This window comes from Garra rufa, chromosome 9, assembly GCF_049309525.1.
Source record: "Garra rufa chromosome 9, GarRuf1.0, whole genome shotgun sequence".
Lineage (NCBI taxonomy): Eukaryota > Metazoa > Chordata > Actinopteri > Cypriniformes > Cyprinidae > Garra > Garra rufa.
Genome location: NC_133369.1, coordinates 26,093,396 through 26,119,077, shown reverse-complemented (window position 1 = coordinate 26,119,077; position 25,682 = coordinate 26,093,396). Strand labels below are relative to the sequence as shown.

General features: G+C 37.1%; 2 protein-coding genes across 2 annotated transcripts in view; both read left to right on the top strand.

The window, feature by feature from the left end:
- lpcat3 (lysophosphatidylcholine acyltransferase 3) overlaps window positions 1-17,472 on the top strand; it is a 32,865-nt gene extending 15,393 nt beyond the window's left edge. The window contains exons 7-13 of the mRNA XM_073847179.1: window positions 755-863; window positions 3,763-3,849; window positions 4,252-4,418; window positions 4,939-5,086; window positions 11,483-11,638; window positions 11,776-11,903; window positions 16,170-17,472. Coding sequence (XP_073703280.1) covers window positions 755-863; window positions 3,763-3,849; window positions 4,252-4,418; window positions 4,939-5,086; window positions 11,483-11,638; window positions 11,776-11,895 — 787 coding nt within the window. The 3' untranslated portion in view covers window positions 11,896-11,903; window positions 16,170-17,472. The remainder of the gene's footprint in view (window positions 1-754; window positions 864-3,762; window positions 3,850-4,251; window positions 4,419-4,938; window positions 5,087-11,482; window positions 11,639-11,775; window positions 11,904-16,169) is intronic.
- A 524-nt stretch (window positions 17,473-17,996) lies between these two features.
- Window positions 17,997-25,682, top strand: part of clstn3 (calsyntenin 3) — a 34,610-nt gene continuing 26,924 nt past the window's right edge. The window contains exons 1-5 of the mRNA XM_073847280.1: window positions 17,997-18,301; window positions 19,133-19,199; window positions 22,666-22,788; window positions 23,651-23,861; window positions 23,950-24,158. Of these exons, the coding sequence (XP_073703381.1) occupies window positions 19,133-19,199; window positions 22,666-22,788; window positions 23,651-23,861; window positions 23,950-24,158 (610 nt within the window). The 5' untranslated portion in view covers window positions 17,997-18,301. The remainder of the gene's footprint in view (window positions 18,302-19,132; window positions 19,200-22,665; window positions 22,789-23,650; window positions 23,862-23,949; window positions 24,159-25,682) is intronic.

Genomic DNA, 25,682 nt, shown 5'->3' with positions numbered 1-25,682 from the left:
GCATAGACAGCAACACAAAAGAAACATTCAAGGCCCAGAAAGGTAGTAAAGACATTGTTAAAATAGTCCATGTGTCATCAGTGGTTCAACCATAATTTCATGAAGCTATGAGAATACTTTTTGTACACAAAGAAAACATAAACACTGACTTTATTCAGCAGTTTCTTCTCTTCCTTGTCGCACGTTCACAAGAGTATCATGACACATGCCGAAAATCAAATTTCAAATAAGATGTATTTCTCATAGAAATAAGATATTTCAATTTGAAAAGAAATTAGTTTTCTTACTGCTGAAAATGAACAGTGTGTATTTTGTTTGTGTATAAATTGCAGCAGTGCATAATGCATCATATCATAAGGAAGATAAATGATTATCAATGCATGAAAAGTCAATCAAACTGCAGACAGATTTTGACACGCTTTTCCAGACATAATTTTTTATTATGTCTCTGTGTGAGCAAAGACAAATCATATAGAACAGTGAAACCATTCACAATAACATTATGCAGAAAAATAACAGTTTCTTTGCTCCCATTGTTAGTCACCACATAGCTCTGCTTATTTGCATAAAGTTAAGCTTTTGTCAACTTCGTTGAACAGCAGGCGCACACATATTATGACTGCAATTGTTGCTGGAAATTAAAAATGAATATGTTTGGTCCCAAATGCAAGTTAATGTCTGTATGAACAAGGTTTAGGCATCAGTTTTGACCACTATGTCTATTTAATCTAGCAATTGTTTCTTCCTTTTGCAGTGTGATTCCAGCAATGGAGCGATTTGGTTTAGGTCTGATCACCCTAGCCATTTTTACGATAGGTGGGCCGCACTACTTGGATAGCTACTACTTAACAGATGAGTTTGAGGTAAGTGAATCAGTGCATTGTGACTAAGAGTCACAAAATCAAGGTTTAGTATTTACGTTGTTAGCCTTGTACCTAATTCTCGGCACCTGCCACTTGCTTTTGTTCTGAGATCTTTTCAATGTGGTCCTGATGTCACAGAAATCTCCCAGTCTGAATGAGAGTGCACTTTGAGTCTGTCAGTTCCAGACTTAGATGCTATTTATATATTCTTGGAAAACAGTTGCTGCGAGACTAATAACTTCATTTTGACTGCTGCAGAGGAGGGAGTTAAAATGAGCTCACACAAATAGCGAAAAATGTTGAAAATGATTCATTGTTAGGGGTGTTCATATATAACTGGCACCCAGTTGTATTCATTTAATCTGTTTAGCTTATCAAATGTCAGTGAGCCAAGACTGTAGCTTGCGCTGCACATCACATCCATATAGATTGCGTGACTTATGCACGCTTTCCTTGTAAATATATAACCGTCTTGACGTAATCATGTGTGTGAACATTTCACAACAAACATCCACTGCAAACACTGCGATAGTGTGTTTGAAGTACAACATGAAAACACCACGATCATGTCGTTATACACTATACTCTCAATGAGTGCTGTAATTTGACAGTTTACAAACCCTACAATAAAGTTTTATTGGACAAGAGTCTATACTCATTTTCATTAAGGGATTAGTTCACTTCCAGAATAAACTTTTTTTTTTCTTCAGTGGAAAAGAAATTAAGATTTTCAATGGGGATCAATGGGTTGAAGGTCTAAACTGCAGCTTCAAAGGGCTCTACACGATCTAGTGAAACGATCTGTCATGTTCTTAAAATATATATATATAAATGCTCGTCTTGCACTAGTTTGTCTACACGCGTGACGTAGTCACATTGGAAAGGTCACGTGTAACGTAGGCGAGAATACGGACAAAGCGAACGTGCAAAGAAAGTCAAATGCCCTTTAGACACAAAAGATAAAACAACGATGTATGATGATTTTGAAGTTGGAAGAGAAAATGAGATGGAGTTTTTAGTTCTATGCTATCTTTTTAACTGCAGCACACCAATGAAAAACTATCCGCACATGACCTTTCCAGTGTGATTGCATGATGCAGTCGTGGACGCAGAGCTAGTGCAAGACGAGTATTGTGGTTAAAGTGTATATAATTTGTTTTTGTTTTTTGTTTTTAGAAAATGACAGATTGTTTTGCTAGATATGCACCTTACTCCTTGTCTGGGAAAATGTAGAGCCCTTTGAAAGTGCAGTTTAGATCTTTAACCCATTGATCCCCATTGACGTCCACTATATGGCAAAAAATCCTGGAATATTTTCCTCAAAAAAACCCTTAATTTCTTTGTGACTGAAAAAAGAAAGACATGAACATCTTGAATGACATGAATGTGAGTAAATTAGCCCCGTGACATGGACATGTGGGGGCGTGTTTGAACGAGCCGTTTTAGGGAGGCATGGCTGAGTCTTAACTTTTATAATAAATATCTCTTTGGGTTTGAGACTTTAAGCTTTGCAACTTTACGGATCGTATCTATGCACAAACAGCTTGTAACACTCCAAAGACAAAGGAAAACAAGAAACTGCATCATATAACCCATTTAAGAAGTAAACATTCCTCTTAACTGATATTTTCTTCTTTTCTTACTTGATAGAATACTTGGATTCCCAAAAGTACTTCTTTAACATGTTCTTATATTCTTTTTTAAGAAAAAAACTCTAACTAAGCTTTCTAACTCAGATGTAAATATCATCTTAAAGTGCATAACTGCGAATCTTAACTCAAAATAAGATGTTTAAATAATTAATTCGCTTTTTTATAATGAATTGTTGTAAGTAAACACTACAACATAACACTAGCTAGCTACATATAATATATTTTATTATTAGGGATGTGTAACAATGATTGGTCATGATTATGTGTGAAGTGACTCTTTACTTTTAAAATGACAACAAAACATTCAACGGCATCATTTAGCCCATATGAGCACATAGTAAGTAAGTAAAATTGATTTATATAGCACTTTTCACAGATAGACATCACAAAGTGCTTCACAGTAAAATGTAATACAAGAACAATTTAAATACATTCCACAAAATACAAACAGCAAACACAACAAACAACCATAAAAAAAACCTCGACTAACCAAAAGCCTGCTTGAAGAGCAGAGTCTTCAGTTCTTTTTTAAAAGAATCAACTGAGTTCGCGCAACGTAGAACAAGAGGCAAAGCATTCCACAGCCTGGGAGCGGCTGCCTGGAATGCCTGGTCCCCTCTAGTTTTAAAATGAGTGCGGGGAACAACTAATAGCATCTGATCTAAAGACCTGAGACTCCGGGTAGGAGTGTGAAGCTGTATCAGGTCAGTGATGTAGGTAGGGACTTGGCCATGCAAGGCTCTAAAGGTAAGAACCAGGATTTTAAAATGAATTCTATACTGAACTGGTAACCAGTGAAGTGATGCTAAAACATACAAGCAATGCACACAGATACAGAACACATTCACTCTAAAAACAGTCAAATTAAAAGAAAGCAACAGACCAACTAATCTAGAGATGGGCTGTTTAAAAGTAACTATTCAAAATACATGGCGAAACACTGAGTGCCATCAAGTAAGTCAATAATGTTTATAAATGTAATCTTCATGCAGAGTCTTTGACAATAACCACTATTCAGTCAGTTAAATGCCAGCACATGCCATTGTCTTTCCTCATATTTGAGGTTTTGCACTTCCTTATGAACTTTTTAGTAACCTCTTGTCAACTTCTTGGAATTTATCTTAAGAATATTTTAAGGCAAACATTTCTGTAAGGCAAAATCACGTTTGAAATGAGAGACTTGACTTTTCAGAATTCAACAGAAGTGATTAATTTCTTCTTATCCTTTGTTTTAATGCGTGATTCAGGCATATCCGTTCTGGTACAAGTGTGTGTACATCCTACTGTGGGTGAAAATAAACCTGTACAAGTACATCAGCTGCTGGCTAATCACGGTGAGTAAACAGCACAACCACCATTCCCCATTAAGAGCACGCTTACGTTAATTGAGTGTCATTACATTTCACGCTGTGAACCCTGTCAATGCCCCTTTATTATCTTCTTAGAGAGGTGTTAGCTATGTAACAAGGAAATTACAAACAAGACTTAGCCTTTTTCTAGCTGAGAATGTGAAGTGCAGATTTAGCCACACCTGTTCAGGTTGAGGGGAGGTCGAACTGGTTTTCAGACTTAAAACTGTCAATAGATTGTGATTTGTAGGTGTGCTTGCATAGTCCCCAGTGTCACAGTCCTTTCTTTTCCCTAGAATTGTTGTTTTGACATTTAGGTGACCTAAACCAGTCAAACATGTCTTGCCATTTAGTTAAAAATTTTGAATACTGTTTTGTGGTACTTAGGAGGGTGTATGTATACTCTCCGGGCTGGGCTACAATGGGAAGAATGAAAAAGGCGAGCACCAATGGGATGCCTGCGCAAATGTGAGGGTGTGGCTATTTGAGACCACGCCCCTCTTCACAGGCACCATCAATTCCTTCAACATCAACACAAATGCTTGGGTGGCCAGGTATGCACATGCTTTTATAAATTTGACATTTGTAACCCTGAACCAAAACCAGTTTTAAGTAGCATGGGTATACTTGTGGAAATATGCAAAAATACATTGTATGTGTCAAAATTATCGTTTTTTTATGCCAAAAATCAATAGGATATTAAGTAAAGATCATGTCCCATGAAAATATTTTGTACATTTTCTACTGTAAATATATCAAAACTTACTTTTTGATTAGTAATATGCATTGCTAAGAACTTCATTTGGACAACTTTTAAGGCGATTCTCAATATTTCGATTTTTCTGCACCCTAAGTTTCCAGATTTTAAAATAGTTGTATTTTAGCCAGCTTACAAACCAAACATCAATGAAAAGCTTATTATTTAGCTTTCAGATGATGTATAAATCTCAATTTTAAAAAATTGACCCATATGACTGGTTTTGTGGTCCATGGTCACATTTATCTTTCCAAATTGTTTTAATGTGTGCATCAATTAATTTTCTCTTTTCTTTCCACCTCCTCCTTCGATTGCAGGCATGTGTTTAAGAGGTTGAGGTTTTTGGGAAACAAGCTGTTATCTCAAATGTTCACATTGTTATTCCTGGCGATCTGGCACGGCTTGCACTCAGGGTACCTCATCTGCTTCTCCGTGGAGTTCATCATTGTCAATGTGGAGAAGCAGGTAACCATGGCAACATTGCTATACCAGACATGAGGCGTGAAGTTGTTTAGAATCAAGATGACTAAAGTCTTTGAGTCACTTACTTTCATGCCAACCGAAGGCAGATCTGAAAGTTTGCAGCTTTGAAGATGCAGCGTTTCTGAGTTTAGTAACTCACTGAGAATTTATTTGAAATGATAGTCTTGCTCTTATGTAAGTGAAGGAGCAAAACGAACTGCATTCTAGAATCCTGATTATCAAATATTAAATGTATCTAGTACTACGGTAAGTGGGCTGGAAAGATTTATAAAGAAAGAAGTCTCTTACGCTCACCACCACGATGCAGTAAAAGCAATAGTGTGGAAACCATGACACATTTTTATTCAGGATTCTTTGATTAAAGTTCAGAAGAACATTTATTTGAAATGTTAATGTTTTAGAACATTATAGCTATCTTTACTGTGACTCAATTTAAAGGGATAGTTCACTAAAAAATTAAAATTCTGTCATTAGTTACTCACCCTCATGTCCTTCCAAACCTGTAAGACCCTTCGTTCATCTTCCGAACACAAATTAAGATGTTTTTGATGAAATCTGAGATAGGCCTGTGCAATTAATCGAAATTCAGTTTTGATTTTGGCTTCAAACGATCATGAAAATACAGTAATCAAGATTAAACGATTATTGCACCCCATTCCGACCCCTTTCCAGTGGTGCGCTTTCGCTCCTCCATAAAAGCCTAATTTCACATGCAAATCAGCAAAATCATGTAACGTGACTTTCATAAAACGTGACGTGCTTGATTTATTAATGTTTCTTTGAAAGCGCGAAAGAAAACTTGCGCTGTTCTGTGTATGGGCTCAGAGACGGAGCAGAACACGGATATGTCAAGTTATCTTTTAACTCGAGATGCGTGCCTAAACTGTCAAATACACACAAAAATATTTCAAAATGAGACGCTTGGTGATTTTTCATGTAAACCCTTGTCAGTTATGTCCTAAATTATCATAAACAGTTGAGAATGAAAATACGTGTGTAACAGTATGTTGGATCCGTGTGGCTCTTAAAGCGGCAACAAATAATATTCGTTGTGCCGTCTCTGTGCCAATTTCTGTAGTAGGCTGTTAGACTACTTTGGACTTGCATAAAGGAATTCGAAGAATTCGAAGACTAGCTCTAGGCGAGATTGAAACATTGTGTATGTTTACTTGCGGAGTGAAAGTTTCGGTGCTACGCTAGTTATTGTTTGTTATTGATGTATCAGGTTACTTGTCCGGTTGGGCAAGTAAAATTCTCCTTCACTTGCTCATTCACAAAATCCACTCGTCCCGCGTTAATGTCAAGCCCTGTATTTATTGTGCCGTCTCTGTGCCTAATATTAATAAAAAGTAAAAATACAAAGAGAAAAATCACTTACTGCTCTTGAATGGTCTTTTTTTAGTTTTAATAAAAAACAAAGCATGTTTAATTCTTACAGTGAAGACACTGTTTTATTTTACTTTCAAATAATTATATTCAATTTCTGTAGTAGGCTGTTAGACTACAATTTTGTATCACTCCGCGTGTTCTAGCCGGGACCGTTTTTTTTCCGAGTGTCATGGCGGACGTCCAAATCCCGTATCATTTTATATACTTTGTTTATAGTTCAAATATGCAGTTTGTTAATAAAGATAACGTCTGTTTGAAAATTTGCTTCGTCGTTTTCGGACGTGCGAGACCCATAACGTCAGGCGGCGTTCTGCACTCATCAATCCGCTCAAGAGCGCTCTCACCACGGCCAGATCTTCAGGAATTTACCGCTGGCTCTGATGTCTCTGTAGTGGTCTTTGATCTCATTAATTTATAATTTATTCCAGAAAAGAAGATAGTTCATGTAGCATGTTTATGTAAATTCAATGCTGAATGCTGCCTTTACTCTTGACTGAATTGCCTAGCAACTTTTTGCCGAGAGTCACGTCCAGATGTCAGATAACATAACGTTATTCTTTTCAGCGTGGATTTGGCTTAAAATCACGAGTAATTAAACGTATTTGAGTGCACAGCGATGTGCAGATCAGATGAATCAATCTGCTGTTATAATGAACCATCCATTCCTCATATCATCATGCAAAACTAAGAATAAAAAAAAAAAAGTATAATATGACGATCGGGTGCGGGTCGGGGATATACAGCGTGCCAATATACAGCCATATCTCAATTCTACTCGTGTGATATTGGTCATTTAGACTTGCATAAAGGTATTCAGTATTTTATTTTATTTTATTTATTTATTTATTTATTTAAAAAAAAAAGCCGTTTTTTTTTTTTCTGTTCTATTGCTATCTTTAAATTAATCACTAATATAAAGTTTTGGACCTAGTCATAATCGTGTTAAATAATTGTGATTACAATATTGACCAAAATAATCGTGAATTTTTGCCATAATCGAGCATCCCTAATTCGAGAGCTTTCTGTCCCTGCATGGACAGCAACGCAACTGACACGTTCAAGAAAAGTAGTAAGGACAAACGTTAAAATAGTCCATGTGACGTCAGTGGTTCAACCTTAAAGGCACAATATGTGCGTTTTCGCCGCTAGAGGGCGCATATTCAAAACAAACAAAAGAAACAAAGGCGTAGTTTGATGAAGCCGTGGATAATAAAAAAATAAAACAGGAAATTTGAGGGTGTATGATGTCACTAGTTAAAATTGCTTATTTCTCTGGATTTAAACATTCTTGAAAACATTTGGGATAATGTAAGTACACAAGTCGGCAAAATATACAACACCTGTTCTAGTGGTTTTTGGATATTTTAATCAAAAAATCATACATATTGTGCATATCATTTTATGAAGCTACGAGAATACTTTTTCTGTGAGTAAGGAAAACAAAAATAACCAATTTCTTCTCTTCCTTGTCAGTCTTTAATGAGCGTTCAGTCGTTATTTTTGTTTTCTTTGCACACAATGTATTCTTGTAGCATGGATACATGGACTATTTTAACAATGTCATTACTACCTTTCTGGGCCTTGAACGTGGAAATTGTTGCTGTCTATACAGGGTCAGAAAGCTCTCGGATTTCATCAAAAGCATCTTAATTGTGTTCTGAAGATGAACGAAGGTCTTACGGGTTTGGCACGACTTGAGGGTAATTAATGACAGAATTTTCATTTTTGGGTGAACTTTAATGCATTCATTCTAAATAAGTGTTCACTTTAAAAAAAAATCCTATTGAAACAACTTTTGAACAGCATTGTGTAGATAAAAAGGGTACAGAATAATTGAGATGACTAATTAAGATTTAGAAACAGATGGCAAGATTCAGCTGGCAATGACAATATGCTACTTAAGAATGGCAGTTGCAGTTGTTTCAAGTAGTTTGCTTGTAAAATACAATCTTACAGGTTGCAGACAGCTGTGAGTATGAGAGGAAGCATCTCACCCTTGTAGTCGTATTTTGAAAATGACAAATAGTGCTCACGTCAGAAAATGTGAGGCATCAGTAGACATTAAATGAAAGTCAATGGAATATTTACAAATGACATTTCCTGTCTGAGCCAAAAGCACATTTTTTTGATGAATGCTGATGGTACGGCTTGATCATTAACCTTCTCAGGAGAAAAAGAAAACAAGTTGAAATATAATATTGTTCAGTGAACTCTAGCTCTAAGCGAGATTGAAACATTGTGTATGTTTACTTGCGGTATGTGTCCACCGGTGCGGAGTGAGTGGAGTGAAGTGTTTTCACTTTATTTTTTATATTTGAGCTGAGTGACAGGCTCATACAGGGAAATTGACAAAGGAGCAAAGCAAGCAATGTTTTTTTAACAGCATTTATTAATCAAGCTTGATGTTAATGGACCCCTTTTACAGACTGTGATAATGCTTTACAACAAGTTTTTGATATTTAAAATTTTCATGTACATTTATAACACTATGCAGTTTATTTATCAATATGAAGGTAAGCTGTTTTCTGGTAATGTGTTAGACTTATGGTTCATAAGCCGCCGTAGGGAAATAAGAAGAATAACGAAGTGCAGTAAATGGTAAAACTGTTTGCACTACAAACCACTGTTCATAAATAAGATAATCATTAAAATAATATGATGGACACACTAGTTTGCCATATTAAGAAACAAAACAAACTGTTTCGTACAGTCGTGGCCAAAAGTTTTGAGAATTACATAAATATTGGAAATTGGAAAAGTTGCTGCTTAAGTTTTTATAATAGCAATTTGCATATACTCCAGAATGTTATGAAGAGTGATCAGATGAATTGCATAGTCCTTCTTTGCCATGAAAATTAACTTAATCCCGAAAAAAAACTTTCCACTGCATTAAGAAGGCTTCGGGGGCATCCAAGAAATTCCAGCAAGCGCCAGGATCGTCTCCTAAAGAGGATTCAGCTGCGGGATCGGAGTGCCACCAGTGCAGAGCTTGCTCAGGAATGGCAGCAGGCAGGTGTGAGCGCATCTGCACGCACAGTGAGGCCAAGACTTTTGGAAGATGGCCTGGTGTCAAGAAGGGCAGCAAAGAAGCCACTTCTCTCCAAAAAACATCAGGGACAGATTGATCTTCTGCAAAAAGTATGGCGAATGGACAGCTGAGGACTGGGGCAAAGTCATATTCTCCGATGAAGCCTCTTTCCGATTATTTGGGGCATCTGGAAAAAGGCTTGTCCGGAGAAGAAAAGGTGAGCGCTACCATCAGTCCTGTGTCATGCCAACAGTAAAGCATCCTGTGACCATTCATGTGTGGGGTTGCTTCTCATCCAAGGGAGTGGGCTCACTCACAATTTTGCCCAAAAACACTGCCATGAATAAAGAATGGTACCAAAACACCCTCCAACAGCAACTTCTTCCAACAATCCAACAACAGTTTGGTGAAGAACAATGCATTTTCCAGCACGATGGAGCACCGTGCCATAAGGCAAAAGTGATAACTAAGTGGCTCGGGGACCAAAACGTTGAAATTTTGGGTCCATGGCCTGGAAACTCCCCAGATGTTAATCCCATTGAGAACTTGTGGTCAATCCTCAAGAGGCGGGTGGACAAACAAAAACCCACTAATTCTGACAAACTCCAAGAAGTGATTATGAAAGAATGGGTTGCTATCAGTCAGGATTTGGCCCAGAAGTTGATTGAGAGCATGCCCAGTCCAATTGCAGAGGTCCTGAAAAAGAAGGGCCAACACTGCAAATACTGACTCTTTGCATAAATGTCATGTAATTGTCGATAAAAGCCTTTGAAACATATGAAGTGCTTGTAATTATATTTCAGTACATCACAGAAACAACTGAAACAAAGATCTAAAAGCAGTTGAGCAGCAAACTTTGTGAAAACTAATATTTGTGTCATTCTCAAAACTTTTGGCCACGACTGTACAGCTAAAAACAGCTGGAAGCAGATGAGACCAGAATCCAGACACATTAAATTTACAAATTACTGTGCCCGCTCTTACGGGAAGAATAAGATAGATACTTTGTGTTTCTTACCTTGGCATTAAATTACATGGAACTAGTTAATGCTGCTGCATGAATGTTTCTAATACAGCGGCTGAGGAAGTGATGGCAAATTTGATCTTTCTCTCTTTTAACCTACTGTACATAACCATTCTCTCATTTTTAAATCATAGAAATGTTATCATGGATTTTATTTTTCTTTTGGGGGTTCCTTTCCCTGTCAAAAAAGTATACCAAATTTTGATGACTTCAGTTTTTAAGAACCCAGAAAATGTGAAAAGGGTCCATTTATAAATACACCATTTATAAATTCCTAAACTGGTGAACCCCTGTAGCCTAAACTTAAGTCCAAGCATCCAGTATGCGTTCATATGGATCTAATACAGAGAAAACCCGGCCGATTTCATCAGAGATTGCGGAGAGCCATGTCCAGATGTCAGATAACATAACGTTATTCTTTTCAGCGTGGATTTGGCTTAAAATCACGAGTGATTACACGTATTTGAGTGCACAGCGATGTGCAGATCAGATAAATCAATCTGCTGTTAAAATGAACCATCCATTCGTCATATCATCATGAAAAACTAAGAATAAAAAAAAAAGTATAATATGACGATCGGGTGCGGGTCGGGTGCGGTTAGATAAATCAGAGAAAAATATAGGTGTGGGTTGGTAGCGGGCGGATAATTTATTTGAAGCTGCGGATTCGGGTGACGTTTGAGCCCATCCGCGCATCTCTACTGTCTATACAGGGTCAGAAAGCTCTTGTATTTCATTAAAAAAAAAAATAATTTGTGTCTAGTAGATGAACGAAGACCTTACGGGTTTGGGACAACTTGAGGGTGAATAATTAATGATAGAGTTTTCATTTACAGCTTAAATAGCATATTAAGCATTTAGTGGACATATGGTGTTAGGCAAAAGCTCTAGAAAGTATCTAAAAGTAATAAAGCTGTTTTGTAAATCTTTTTTGCAGGCCCAGTCACTGGTGCGGGACAGTCCTTTGCTGACATCTATCGCTCAGAGTCATCTGTATCCATTTGTATATCTGGTACAGCAGTTAATTCACTGGCTATTTATGGGATACCCTTTGGTGCCATTCTGCCTCTTCACTTACGACAAGTGGCTCAAGGTGTGTACTTGTTTCTCAGGGGTTTGTAGATCATGAATCTGATGTTGAAAGTGGCATGTCTATGATACGCCTGTATCCATCCATATTGTAAGATGTTTGCTAGTGTCATTTACATTTTGAATGTTTTTGTTTTTCAGGTTTACTCCTCTGTATATTTCTGTGGTCACATCTTTTTCTTCGTTGCCTTTCTCATCCTGCCATACCTCCGCAAGGTCTTCGTGCCTCGAAAAAAAGGCAGTGAGAAAAAGGAGGATTAATTAAAATGGTAAATTTAGCATTTGTTTCTTTTAAACTCTACTGTTTGTGCCACCTGTCTGTTCTCACTGTTTTTCTGAGTGTGAGTTCTTCCCTGTGGAATCTAAAGCTGCCTTCAGGTCATATCAGTACTCTTATTCACAAATATCTAATATTTGTTGCCTAGTTTATGTGATATTTATTTAGTGTGATCCAATCTTAAAGATCAAAGAAATGATTCTAATATGTGAACGTGGACCACAAAATCAGTCTTAAGTAGCACAGTTATATTTGTAGTAATAGACAAAGATACATTGTATGGGTAAAAATTATCGATTTTTCTTTGATGCCAAAAATCATTAGTATATTAAGTAAAGATCATGTTCCATGAAGATATTTAGTACATTTCCTCTCGTAAATATATCAAAACTTAATTTTTGATTAGTAATATGCATTTCAAAGAACTTAAAGGTTGTATCACCGATTTCTAGCCTAAAACATAAAGTGTCAATTTCAGCTGACCTTTCTTCACGATCCGCTCGCTGCCTGCCCCATAAATTGTCTGTGAAAAAACCGCGTCTCTCTGGTCAGCCTAGGGTCCGAGATATGCCAAAAAACAATCGGCACTACCAACCTTTCCACACATAAACAAACAGTGTTCCAACCAATCAGCGTCAGGGGTTTGGTTTTGTGGACTTTCCTACTGGTGCAGGGATGTGAGGGAGGCGGACCGAAAGACCACAACACCAAACCCCTGACGCTGATTGGTTGGAACACTGTTTGTTTATGTGTGGAAAGGTTGGTAGTGCCGATTGTTTTTTTGGCATATCTCGGACCCTAGGCTGACCAGAGAGACGCGGTTTTTTCACAGACAATTTATGGGGCAGGCAGCGAGCGGATCGTGAAGAAAGGTCAGCTGAAATTGACACTTTATGTTTTAGGCTAGAAATCGCTGATACAACCTTTAATTTGGACACGTTTAAAGGCGATTCTCTCAATATTTAGATTTTTTTGCCACCTCAGATTCCAGATTATCAAATAGTTGTATCTCGACCAAATATTGTCCTATCCTAACAAAAGCATTTTATTCAGCTTTCAGATGATGTATAAATCTCTCCGGTTGAACCACTAATGTCACATCACATCACTATTTTAACAATGTCCTTACTACCTTTCTGGGCCTTGAACTTTTTAGTTGCGTTGCTGTCTATGCAGGGTCAGAAAACTCTTGGATTTCATAAAAAGATCTTAATTTGTGTTCTGAAGATGAACAAAGCTTTTATAGTTCTGGAACGACATGAGAATGAGTAATTGTAATAATGACTGAATTTTTATTTTTAGATTAACTTCGTTTCAAAAAATTTGGACTGGTTTTGTGGTCCACAGCCACATATGCTGATTTGGTGCTCAAGAAATATTTATTGTTGTTATTAATGTTGAAAACAGTTTTGCTGCTTAAAGAAATAGTTCACCCAAAAATGAAAATTCTGTCATTAATTATTCACCCTCATGTCGTTCCAAACTCGTAAGACCTTGGTTCATCTTCATGACACAAATTAAGATATTTTGATGAAATCCAAGAGCTTTCTGACCCTGCGTAGACAGCGATGCAACTGACACGTTCACGACCCAGAAAGCTAGTAAGAATGCCATTTAAAAAGTTCATGTGACATCAGTGGTTCAACTGTAATTTTAAGAATACTTTTTGACAAAAAAAAGAAAGTAACGACTTTGTTCAACACGAGAATACCATGATGCATCCTTGTAATGGCTAGAACACATCTCTTCCATCTTTATTTGACCCTCTAACTCTAGCACTCTCTCTTCTAGATCTATTATTTTAACTTGACCTTTTAAGACTTGCCATCTATTCGTTTTCTAACTTCTTGTTTTCTTTAAAAAAAAAAACTAACACTAGCTTCTCTATTCCTAGAGAATCTACAATGAGGGAAAAACATATGTGATCCCTTGCAGATTTTGTACGTTTGCCCACTGACAAAGAAAAAATCAGTCTATAGTTTTAATGGTAGGTTTATTTGAACAGTGAGAAAGAGAACAACACAGAAAAACACATTTCAAAAAAGTTATAAATTGATTTTCATTTTAACAAGTGAATTTAGGTATTTGACTACTTTCGCAAAACATGCCTTAGTACTTGGTGGCAAAACTTTTATTGGCGATCACAGAGGTCAGATGTTTCTTGTAGTTGGCCACCAGGTGGACTAGTGAAATAAATGCTTATTTCACTAGTTAAAATGCAAATCAATTTATAACATTTGAAATGCGTTTTTCTGGATTTTTTTTGGAATTCTGTCTCTCACTGTTCAAAAAAACCTATCATTAAAATTTTAGACTAATCATTTCTTTGGGCAAACATACAAAATCAGCAGGGATCAAATAATTTTTTGTTTTCATTTTTTAATATATATTTAACAAAAACTAAAAACAAAGGCTTCTGACTCTAGATTGCTCAATTTTTCTGTTTTCTTTCTTTTTATTATATTACAAAAAAAATGTTGTTTTTGATTGCTTCCATTGTCCTCATTTGTAAGTCGTGTTTGGATAAAAGCGTCTGTTAAATTACTTGAAGGATTAGTTCACTTTTAGAACAAAAAATTACAGATAATGTACTCGCCCCCTTGTCATCCAAGATCTTCATGTCTTTCTTTCTTCAGTCGTAAAGAAATTATGTTTTTTGAGGAAAACAATTTTAGGATTTCTCTCCATATAATGGATTTCAATGGTGCCCCCACGTTCGAACCTCCAAATGCAGCTTCAAAGGGCTCTAAACGATCCCAGCTGAGGAAGAAGGGTCTTATCTAGCAAAACTATTGGTTATTGTCATAACAAATTGACAATTTCTATACTTTTTAACCTCAAATGCTCATCTTATCTCGTATCGTCCCTGCAAGTTGTCTTCAACTTCAAAATTGTCCTACAACGCTGCTTTGTTTTTGTAAAGCGTGTTTGATCTCCTTTGTATGTTCACTGTGTAAACACTGGGTCGGTACTTTTGCTGCGATGTGGGATGATTTTGAAGTTGGGGAAGAAAACGAGATGGGAGTTTTTTGACATAGTCTAACTGTATTGAACCAGATCACACAGACTACTCATGTGCATCGCAGAAACGAGACAAGATGAGCATTTGAGGTTAAATTTGAGGTAGAATTTATTTAGAAAATAACTAATTGTTTCACTAGATAAGACCCTTCTTCCTTGGCTGAGATCATTTAGAGCCAGTTGAAGCTGCATTTAAACTGCATTTTAGAAGTTAAAACTTGGGGGCACCATCCATATCCACTATATGGAAAGAAATCCTGAAATGTTTTCCTCAAAAAACATAATTTCTTTACGACTGAAGAAAGAAAGACATGAACATCTTGGATGAGAAGGGGGTGAGTATGTTATCTGTACATGATAACGTACTGAAACATTCTGAAAATGAACTACTCCCTTAAATGTAAATGTAAAATGTTTACAAGCAGAGGAAGATGTCGTAGTGAAATCTTAATAGCGAACATGGAAGGGAGGAAATTGTTCATTGAGGTTAGGTTTGAAGTCATAATTTTTGTTTGTTTTTTGCACGCAAAAATTATTCTTGTAGCTTTATAACATTCCGGTTGAACCACTAATGTCACATGGACTATTTTAACAATGTCCTTTCTACCTTTCTGGGCCTTGAACTTTTTAGTTGCGTTGCTGTCTATGCAGGGTCAGAAAACTCTTGAATTTCATAAAAAGATCTTAATTTGTGTTCTGAAGATGAACAAAGCTTTTATAGTTCTGGAACGACATGAGAATGAGTAATTGTAATAATGACTGAATTTTTATTTTTAGATTAACTATCCCTTTAAGATTAAGGGAAATCTCTAAAAGAGTGCACATCTTTCATTTGTTCTCTAGTTCCCTTAGCGTTAAAAACTCCCAGAAGTGGCAAAGAGAGAGATGCAGTTGCTGTGCCCTTTTTATTCTGTCACAGATCACTTGAACCCACACCCCACATCTTGATTATGGCTTTTGAACACGTATCTTCCCAGGAGGACTTATAAGCAGCATAATCATACTTCATTAGATCACAACTGATGATTCAGTTAGGATCAGTGTAACCATAAGCCATTTAATTCCAGTAGGAAATATGTATCATCTCTGTGTCTCACGCAGCCTTTCACAGGCTCTGCCGCAGTGTTTCATTCATGCAGGTCTTTGTAGAATCTGTTTATTTGTTGGCACCTCTTTCTCCTGTCATCCAAGTGTTTTTTGGATAATTAATCGTTTTTTTTCTCTCTCTTTCTTTTAGGTGTGTTTGCGGCTGTCTAAGTTTGACTGAACTGTGACTTTTAAGGAGCGCCTGAAGAGGACAAATTTTAAGGCCTTTAGTAATATATTACTATTTACATACAGCACTGATGTATGTGTACAAATGTTAGTCCGTTGGAACGTTCTTCTCATTCTTTGGGAGTTGTGGTGGACTGTAATGAAAAAGGTTCAGAGCTGCAGAAATAAGCATTTCTGAGGTTTACTATTCGTTAAATAAGACTTACTGATGTTTGGTGGCTGACAATAATTATACTGTATCTACTCATACCATTGCACTCATTACTCAGTAATGATCTCATTTCCTGTTTCCTGTCTAATCAGAGAACTGGCTTTGGTTGTCGCCGAGGTGCACTTTTAGAGGGGACGCAGAGCATGAATTTGAAAGATGGAAGCAATATTCCTTTGCTAGGAATATTTTAACCTCACTTGCCCTTAAAAAGACAATGAAATGTGAAACACAAACGTTAGGACTGAATGGAGACCGAGCATAGCCGGGCATTATAAATGAATGTTTTTCATTTTTATAACCTTTTTGTTTGTGATCAGACAACTTATGATGGGGATTCGTCTTTCTTCTTTATTTTAAAGAGTGGGTTTTATGGTAACTACATTTTTATAGCTTTTTCAACACTTTCATAAAAAGGATCATCATTTTGTCATCTCGTCCTCTCACTCCATTTAACACTGTACGTCTATCCATCTATCTGACCTTTTCTCGTTCACTCCATTTTCTCCATCAAATCTTCTTATCTAGTGTATGAGCACAAGCGAAACAGAAACCACAGTAACACGAACACTATTTAACCAGAATCATAAATATGATGGTAAATTTGTGTTTTGAGTATTATTAAGAGCAGAGTATTTCAGTTATAACAAGTATTTAACTAAACTTTGTGATCTTTTTTCTTTGCAGTCTGCTCTTAGTAATTCTGACGCATGTTTTCCTTCATATCTGTTTTGTATGACGTGACACATTGAAGATCCTGCAAATATATATCACTCTTCAGTGAGGGCGATTTTTAAAACCTGCACCTAGATTCAAACCACGGGAGCAGAGGCTCACTGTAGCATCAAAGTTGTTTTATAATATTTATACATGTGGTTGCAAACTTTCTTGATGTAAAAAGTCTTTTTGGGGAAACTACTACTTCTGCCTTACTGCTACCAAATGTACAAAAACGAGTGAAAGAGAGAGAGAGAGAGAGAGAGAGAGAGAGAGAGAGAGAGAGAGAGAGAGAGAGAGAAAAAAAGTAATTTTAAACGAAACTGTTTTTTGTAATATTCATTAAAAATGCTGGATTTTAACAAAGTGTGCTTTGGTGTGTTCTGGTGTTTTTGAAGCGTGGTGTCGGGGATTTATATCCGTCTGCCTGTGGGAGCCGATATGACGTCATCTTGCAGTCTGGGCCCTCGAGCTGAAGCACAGATTGTCACAGTGAGGAGTTCAAACGCATTCACGAGTGACATTATAAACTCGAAGTGGGAAATAAATGTGTGGTTTGACGATAAGTAGTAGATGCTTCCCTCAAAGCCAGATGTACCACACAGTCAGCCAGACTTGGAGGAACAAATATATGGTACTGTGAGCGCTGCTTAGCTCGTTAATATTAAGTAGATTATGTTAATGAAGCATGGTGGCTTCCTATAGCAACGAGTTTCACGCTATTGTTCTCCAATGCACATTCCATGGCTAATTAATATTAATGAACTACGTTCTTACCTTCCAATGACGGAGAGCTGGTTAATAAATATTAATGAGCAAGCCTTCGCCGCAGTAGGGTTTGAAAATTCCCGTTTCACCGGGGGTGAGTCCTGAGAGCGAGAGAGACGCAGTGTGGGCGGGTTAAGAAACTGCGAGAGGGAGGAGATATCACATCGTGTCTTTTTTTTCCCACGGCATCCACCGAAAACGGGGGCATTGGTTTCTTGGTATCTAATCGTCAAATTCCAGTCTCGCTCCTTTTCGCAGTTCGAATCGTTTCGGGAGGCACCGGAGGCCCCAGCGCTCCACCCGTTGCGTTCGGTGTGTCGGCGGGCATCAGGCTGTCATAGGTGTGAGTGTGTGACGGATGCTTAGAGGAGACTGAACGGGGTACCATCTCACACCTCACGGTAACGTAGCCTACATTTAATTCCGAACATAATATTTATATTTCAATAAATTCTTATCACAGGTGTTTTATCATCTTAACTGCTCCCTGCTTTTAAAAAATACGTGATATGGCGATTTTTCAATCGGTTGAATTTATTTACAAGATTAAAAATCGATTTGTCGCATATGTGTGTGAGATATATGAGTGAGCTATAACACCGGTCATTTTAATAACGCGTTGTAAACACGAGTATGTTATATCACGTAACGTTATCTGTCCGCTATCCAATTTAAAAGATTTTAATCTTTATATAAAAATACTAATGTAAGTAGACTATGTAAATCGTTCAGATCAGGTGTTATTCGAGGACAAGTGTCATGAATCCCATTTGATATTCTGTTAACAAACCTGCCTATGTGATATCCGCGTTCACGCACACAGTCGCGGGTACACCTGCAGGCGCGTGTGAGCGAGGATGCGCAGACTTCTCAATTTCACGCACACTCAATTCGCTTAATACGAAGGTTTTATTGAGTTTTGATTGTCACTAGTAAATACAGGCTGACATACTGTATCTCAAATGTGAGGCAGACCTCTTCGACCATACTAGGCCACGAAAATGATGTCAAGGGTATTACATGTCATATTCACATTTACCTAACGTTACAGTACAGCGTAGTATTTGCCTAAATGTTTATGTTTAAGGAAACGCAGGCGAGCAAAAATATGTCTGTGTCTCTGTTTCTGTCTTTGCGCTTATCTGTTTCTCCTCTGTCCTCTATCTTAAACTGCTTCATATCAGGTTAATGCATGTTATTTCCCTCTGTCCTTCCCCTCCTTCCTCCCTCAGATGGCCAGAATGAGTTTTCTCTCCTTTCTCCTCTTTTGCTTGACTTCGGTTGCCCATGGCAACAAAGGTCAGTCTCCTCCATCCTTTTGAATGTTGATATTGATGATGAAGTGTGAATGAGTGTATTAACATTTCTGTTCGCAGCTTAAACCAGAAATTAATTGTGGTGTATGTTACGGGTGTTAAGTATGAAATCCTGTGTGAATGACAACAAAAGGTGGGCCGCACCTCAAGGTGACATGGGAAGAGACAACATGATGAAGAAAGTGAGATCGTAGGAAGATATCAGCGAACTAACTGGATGGAGAGAGCAAAATTTGGCAGGGGACGTAAAGGATGCTCTGTGAGAAAGAAAGGGGGAGTGAGAGGTCGACTTTTGTCCTTGAAGAAAAGGGTGAAAGCTTATCTATTCTCGTCTCTGCTATTTTTAGCCACGTGGGAAACCGGAGATGATGTATTTCTTCATTTACAGCTAACGCTTTTCCGTGTGTTCGCACACATGCGTTGCGCTGTCACAGATGTTGACAGAGTCGTTCAGAATGCTGTGGTCAGTGTGTGAAAGCGGCACGTGTGATAAATGCAGTGAGATGCACAGCGTTGTCTCTCGGCCCGTAATCCGAAGAGTAATCCAGTGGTCTGATGCTCAGATTAATGTTATATGGCTGAGTGACGGATGAGAGGGAGGAACGCGGGCGTGGGTGGGTGTTAGAGAGAGAGATAGATGGATAAATGGCAAAAAAAGACAGACTTGAAATATGAGAGCGAGGTGGACAGCATGTAGCCGTACATGAAAAATCCTCTCATGTGAGACTGGCGCATTGAGTTAGTGGTCAGTGCACTGTTTAGTAGTAATAAGTCAGGCACCACTGCAAAACATTGACTGATTTTTATTTTTTAGCTATACATATTTGATATAAACATGGCTGTTTTTTTATTTAAAAAAATCCTTTATTTTATCATTTACTCACTCCCATGTCATCCTAGATGTTCATGTATTTCTTTCTTCAGTCGCAAAAAAGTTAAGTTTTTTGAGGAATACATTACGGGATTTTTCTCCATATAGTGGACTTAAATGGTGCTTAAACGTATTGAAGGATCATTCAGTACAGCTTTAAAGGGCTCTACACGATCCAAGCCAAGAAAGCAGGGTCTTATCTAGCAAAATGATCAGTTGTTTTCTTAAAAAAAAAAACCTTTTAACCTCAAATGCTCGTCTTGTCTAGCTCTGCGATGCACATGCGTATACTTTGCACTCTGGTTTAATACAGTTAGGGTATGTCGAAATACTCCCATCTCATTTTCTCCTTTAACTTCAAAATCGTCCTACATCGGTGTTTACAAAGTGAACGTGCGAACAGCTATGTAGGATGATTTTGAAGTTGAAGGAGAAAATGAGATGGGAGTTTTTCAATATACCCTAACTGTCTTGAACCAGAGTGCACATCACAGAGATGAGCATTTGTGGTTAAAAAATGTATACGTGATTTTTTTTTTTTTTAAGAAAATGACCGGGCAATTCGCTAGATAAGACCCTTATTCCTTGGCTGGGGTCATTTAGAGCCATTTGAAGCTGCATTGAAACTGCATTTTTAACCTTCAATCCGTTGAGCACCACTGAAGTCCATTATACAGAGAAAAATCCTGGAATGTTTTCCTCAAAATTAATTTCTTTGCGACTGCAAAAAAGAAAGACATGAATATCTTGGATGACATGGGGGTGAGTAAATTATCAAGAAATGTTCATTTTGGAATTGGAGTATTTTCTTTTAAAATAAAATTAATTAAATCGTTTTTTACATTAATACTGATATTTAATATAATTATATACTACCACTTAAATGTTTGAAATAAGTATCCAATTTGAAAGAAGTATCCAAGGCTGCAGAAAAACTGTAGTGTTGTGAAAATATTAATAAAATGTAAGAGAACATTTTTCTATTTGAATATATTTTAAAATGTAATTCATTGCTGTGATGGCAACCAGTCTTCAGTGTTGCATGATTCATCAGAAAATATTAAAATGCTTAATATTGTTTTTGGAAACAGATTTTTTAGAATTCTTTGAATAAAATTTGATTTAAAAGCAGCATTTATTACAAATAAAGTCAAATTTTTGTTTACATGTAAAACTTTTTACAGTCACTTGCAATCAGTTTAAAATATTTATTTTTACAATTTTTTTTTTAAATCTTAATAGCCCCAAACATTTGAACAGTATAAAGTATATTACAAAAATACAATAATCTTGAAATTATACAACTTTATTGTAACTCTATTAATACAAGCACACTGGAAAACAATGACACACAATGCACAATATGATTAGTTTGCCCATACCAACACGTACTAATGTTTTTAAAGGAATAGTTCACCCAAAAATGAAAATTCTGTCATTAATTACTCACCTTCATGACGTTACAAACCCATATGACCTTCGTTCATCTGTAGAACACAAATTAAGGTATTTTTAATTAAATCCGAGAGCTTTCTGACCCTGCATAAACAGCAATGCAACTGAAATTTGTTCTAAGGCCCAGAAAGGTTGTAAGGACCTGGTGCACAAGTCACCATTATCGAGGATACCACGACGTAAGTGTGTGTATTCTCGTAGCTTCGCGAAATTACGGTTGAACCACTGATGTCTTGGGAACATTTGCAGTTACATTGCTGTCTATGCAGGGTCAGAAAGCTCTCGGATTTCATCAAAAATATCTTAATTTGTGTTAGAAATGTGAATGAATCTCAGGTTTGGAACAACATGAGGGTGAGTAATTAATGACAGAATTGTAGTAAAAGTAATTTTCTACAAATTTGACAAAACCTCCTGTTAGCCAGCTAACATTATCGGCAGAATTTGTAGCATCGATGCAAAAATACTTCACAGAAATCCGAATGTTTTTGCGGGGCATAAAAATTGAATGTACAAGATAATGAATGTAAAATTCCAGTGGCAATGCAGCACCAGCCAGAAAGACCCCAGGCCAGTGGGCCAGCCTTATTGTGGAAGATTTCTCATTTTCAGGGTGTTTAATGCAGGTTTGCATGGTTTGGTCTTTCTCCGAGCATTTTAAGAGAGCTACCTGTCTGCATTTGAGTGATAGGCGCAATATACCTCACAGTGTGCAATCAGGCCAAACATCTCTACACCTAATTACTCTGCAAAGCAGCGAGGCGTGGCATGCCGTGTGTGAGTGTGTTATGTTATGTGTGTGTGTGTGTCCATCACACACTTTCGGTCGATCCCCATATGGGTATGTTTGTAACTTAATGTGCAAGTGTTATGCATACGTACAGCTGGCCGAACCATTGCACCATCTGCTACTAACGTATTTGAGTACAACTTTTTTTATTTGTTGCAAATTTCTTCGGCTTGGACTGCTTGTGTTCGTCTTTGAACCTCTGCTCACTCACCTTCATAACGGCGTGTTATAAATAGCCTTGTCGAAAAAACAAAAGCTGTTTTTTTTCTGAATCACAGATTGTTCCTGTGGCTCTCACGCCTGTTCCTTGCTTTTGTGATTCTTCTTTCTCAGCCAATAAACACAAACCATGGATCGAGACGGAGTACCAAGGGATCGTCATGGAAAACGACAACACTGTCCTCCTCAACCCACCTCTGTTCGCCCTGGATAAAGACGCACCACTGCACTACGCAGGTAAAGATGCTGATAATGTCGCACCTTTATGTGTTAAGGTGCAGTCACATTCACCATTTCAATAGGAATCCACACAGTTAGGACTAAAGATTTCGCAAAGCAGATTTCGCATCAGGTTCAGTTAGTCCTGCTAATTTGCAGCACTGAACAACAGAAAGCTGCTTGGTTTGTTAAAAGAATAGATCACCAAAAATGAAAATTCTGTTGTTAATTACTCACCCTCATGTCATTCCAAACCTGTAAGACCTTCGTTCATCTTCCCAACACAAATAAAGATATTTTTGGATGAAATCCAAGATCTTTCACCCTCATGCGAAATTCCTGATTGAATGCCTGGTGAAAATTCAGTGAACAGTGATAAATGTGATTGCATTTTAGTCAGTAAATATAAGCTCTTATGCCTCAAGTGTGAAAAGGACACACTAATTGTGTATTTAATATCACTAGTGTATTTCCAATTGACAGGGTCTAGTTAAAGGTTTGGTATAAGGGTTATTTTAAAGGGACGGGGGGCAACTTTGGAGCCTCTAGTAGCTAGTTTAGTACTGCGGTAAGTAATTACATGTTATGTTTACACAAATTACACGAATTACACAGGGATTAAGGCTGACAGGCCTCCCCCCTCCGCAGGCTGAGCTAACATTCACAGCGCCGTGTCATGTGTGACAGCACTTCCTGAACGCAGACAAGTGTTTGCTTCCAGAAGAGTACTCAGCAGTCCTTTTCACTTCATTTGACTGATTTTTTTTTTTTTACTTGTGTATTAAATGGCACTTAAAATTAGGATTTGTACAAAGGTTGTCAAACACAAAATATATTTTATTCAAATGTAGTCACTGCAGATGTACTTTTCTCTCTTCAGGGGAGATCTGTGGGTTTAGGGTTCATAACGGACCAGGTGGTTCGGGTTCGGCACAGTTTGAGGCAGTGGTGTTGGATCGCTCCACTGGAGAAGGTCTGGTTCGCTCCAAGGAGCCTCTGGACTGTGAAAGCCAGAAGGAGCACAGCTTCACCATCCAGGCGTATGACTGCGGTGAAGGTCCTGACGGGACCAACAGCAAGAAGTCTCACAAGTAAGAGATTTCGCCTATGCAGATGGAAATTCCCTAAAATGAATGCAACACACATTGCATTCTTACACTCTTAACCCACTCTTCCCAGGGCAACCGTGCATGTACGTGTAAACGACGTGAACGAGTTCTCTCCTGTCTTCGTGGAGCGTCGGTACGAGGCGTCGGTGCCCGAGGGTCGTCTGTTTGATCGCATTGTGCGAGTGGAAGCCGTTGATGCCGACTGCTCACCTCAGTACAGCCAGATCTGCTTCTATGATATCATCACGCCCAATGTCCCTTTCACCATTGACAACGATGGTGAGAACTACAACTGCCAGCATTGATAAAATACAGACACACAGTACACTTTTTATCAGGGATACAGGGATATCAGGGCAGGGATAGAAATTAACTTTTCCGAAGGGGCAATATTTGTCCTCTGGAATTGATTTGTAGAAGTATTTTTTACATTTTTGAGGGGAATTTTCATAATCACCTTATTATAATCACCATACTATATTGTCCTTAATATCAAATACTTGAATTTATCCAATTACTTTAATCAGTATTTTTAAACTGCTGTCAGTAACAATAGACTGTTTAAAACTGTAAAATCAGGACCTCACAGGGCTGCAATATTATGACAAAAATCATTATTGTAGATTATTGCTCTTTATATTATAATGATGATTATTAAATTAAATGATTATCGATTTAGAAAAAAAATATAATATAAAAACCAAGACTATAGCCTAGTCTAGCACAAGTTATGCAAAAACCCCTGTTATAATCACTGAAGCTACGAAATGAACACTCATCAAGCCCTAATCAATTTGTAGCATTTTTAACGCTGATTAATCTAAGCGCTTCTGATTGGCCAATGCATTCCTAAGTTTATCAGAAACGCATTTGATTGGTTATAAGGCTCAAGGCTGCATAAAAAATCTGATGCAGTGTGAACGAATCTAAATGTAATTCCACAAATGTTCACATTTCATTTCAATCGAGACAACCGTAATACATTGTTTAATTGTGCAGGGGCATTTTTGTTTTATTTATGTGGCATTTTATTTCATTTTTGTGGTATTTTGACAAAAGTTCTCATTCATTTTTTACCCTGATGTTGAGGTGACTGGGGACAGGTGATGACACTTAAAAATTTGTGATTGTAATATGTAATATTTTACCCACGAAACCAGATGTAAGTAGGTGTATTTGTAGCAATAGCCAACAATACATTTTATAGGTCAAAATTATAGATTTTTCTTCTATGCCAAAAAATCATTAGGATATTAAGTAAAGATCATGTTCCATGAAGATGTTTTCGAAATATCCTGGCGTAAATATATCAAAACTTAATTTATGATTAGTAATATGCATTGCTAAGAACTTAATTTGGACAACTTTAAAGGCGATTTTCTTAATATTTCGATTTTTTTTTTTGCACCCTCAGATTCCAGATTTTCAAATAGTTATATCTCAACAAATATTGTCATATCCTTACTAACCATACATCAATAGAAAGCTTATTTATTCAGCTTTGATGCATAAAAATATAAAATTTCATATATTCAAATTGATATATAAATCAGAGATGCCATAATTATCAGTTTAAAGTTTTATTTAAATAAAATAAAATAATAATAAAAAAAATCATGTTCAGCACTGTTCTAGATTTTAATCTGGAGTGTAAGGTTTTGATGTTTTTGAACTCTTTTTGAACTCTATCTTTTTAATCTTCATGTTGCTGATAAAAATTTAACATGATTGAAAGGTGTACCCTGTTGCCAGAAGCTTCCATAAAAGATTTAATCAAGATTGTAAGTTTGGATGGAATTTAAC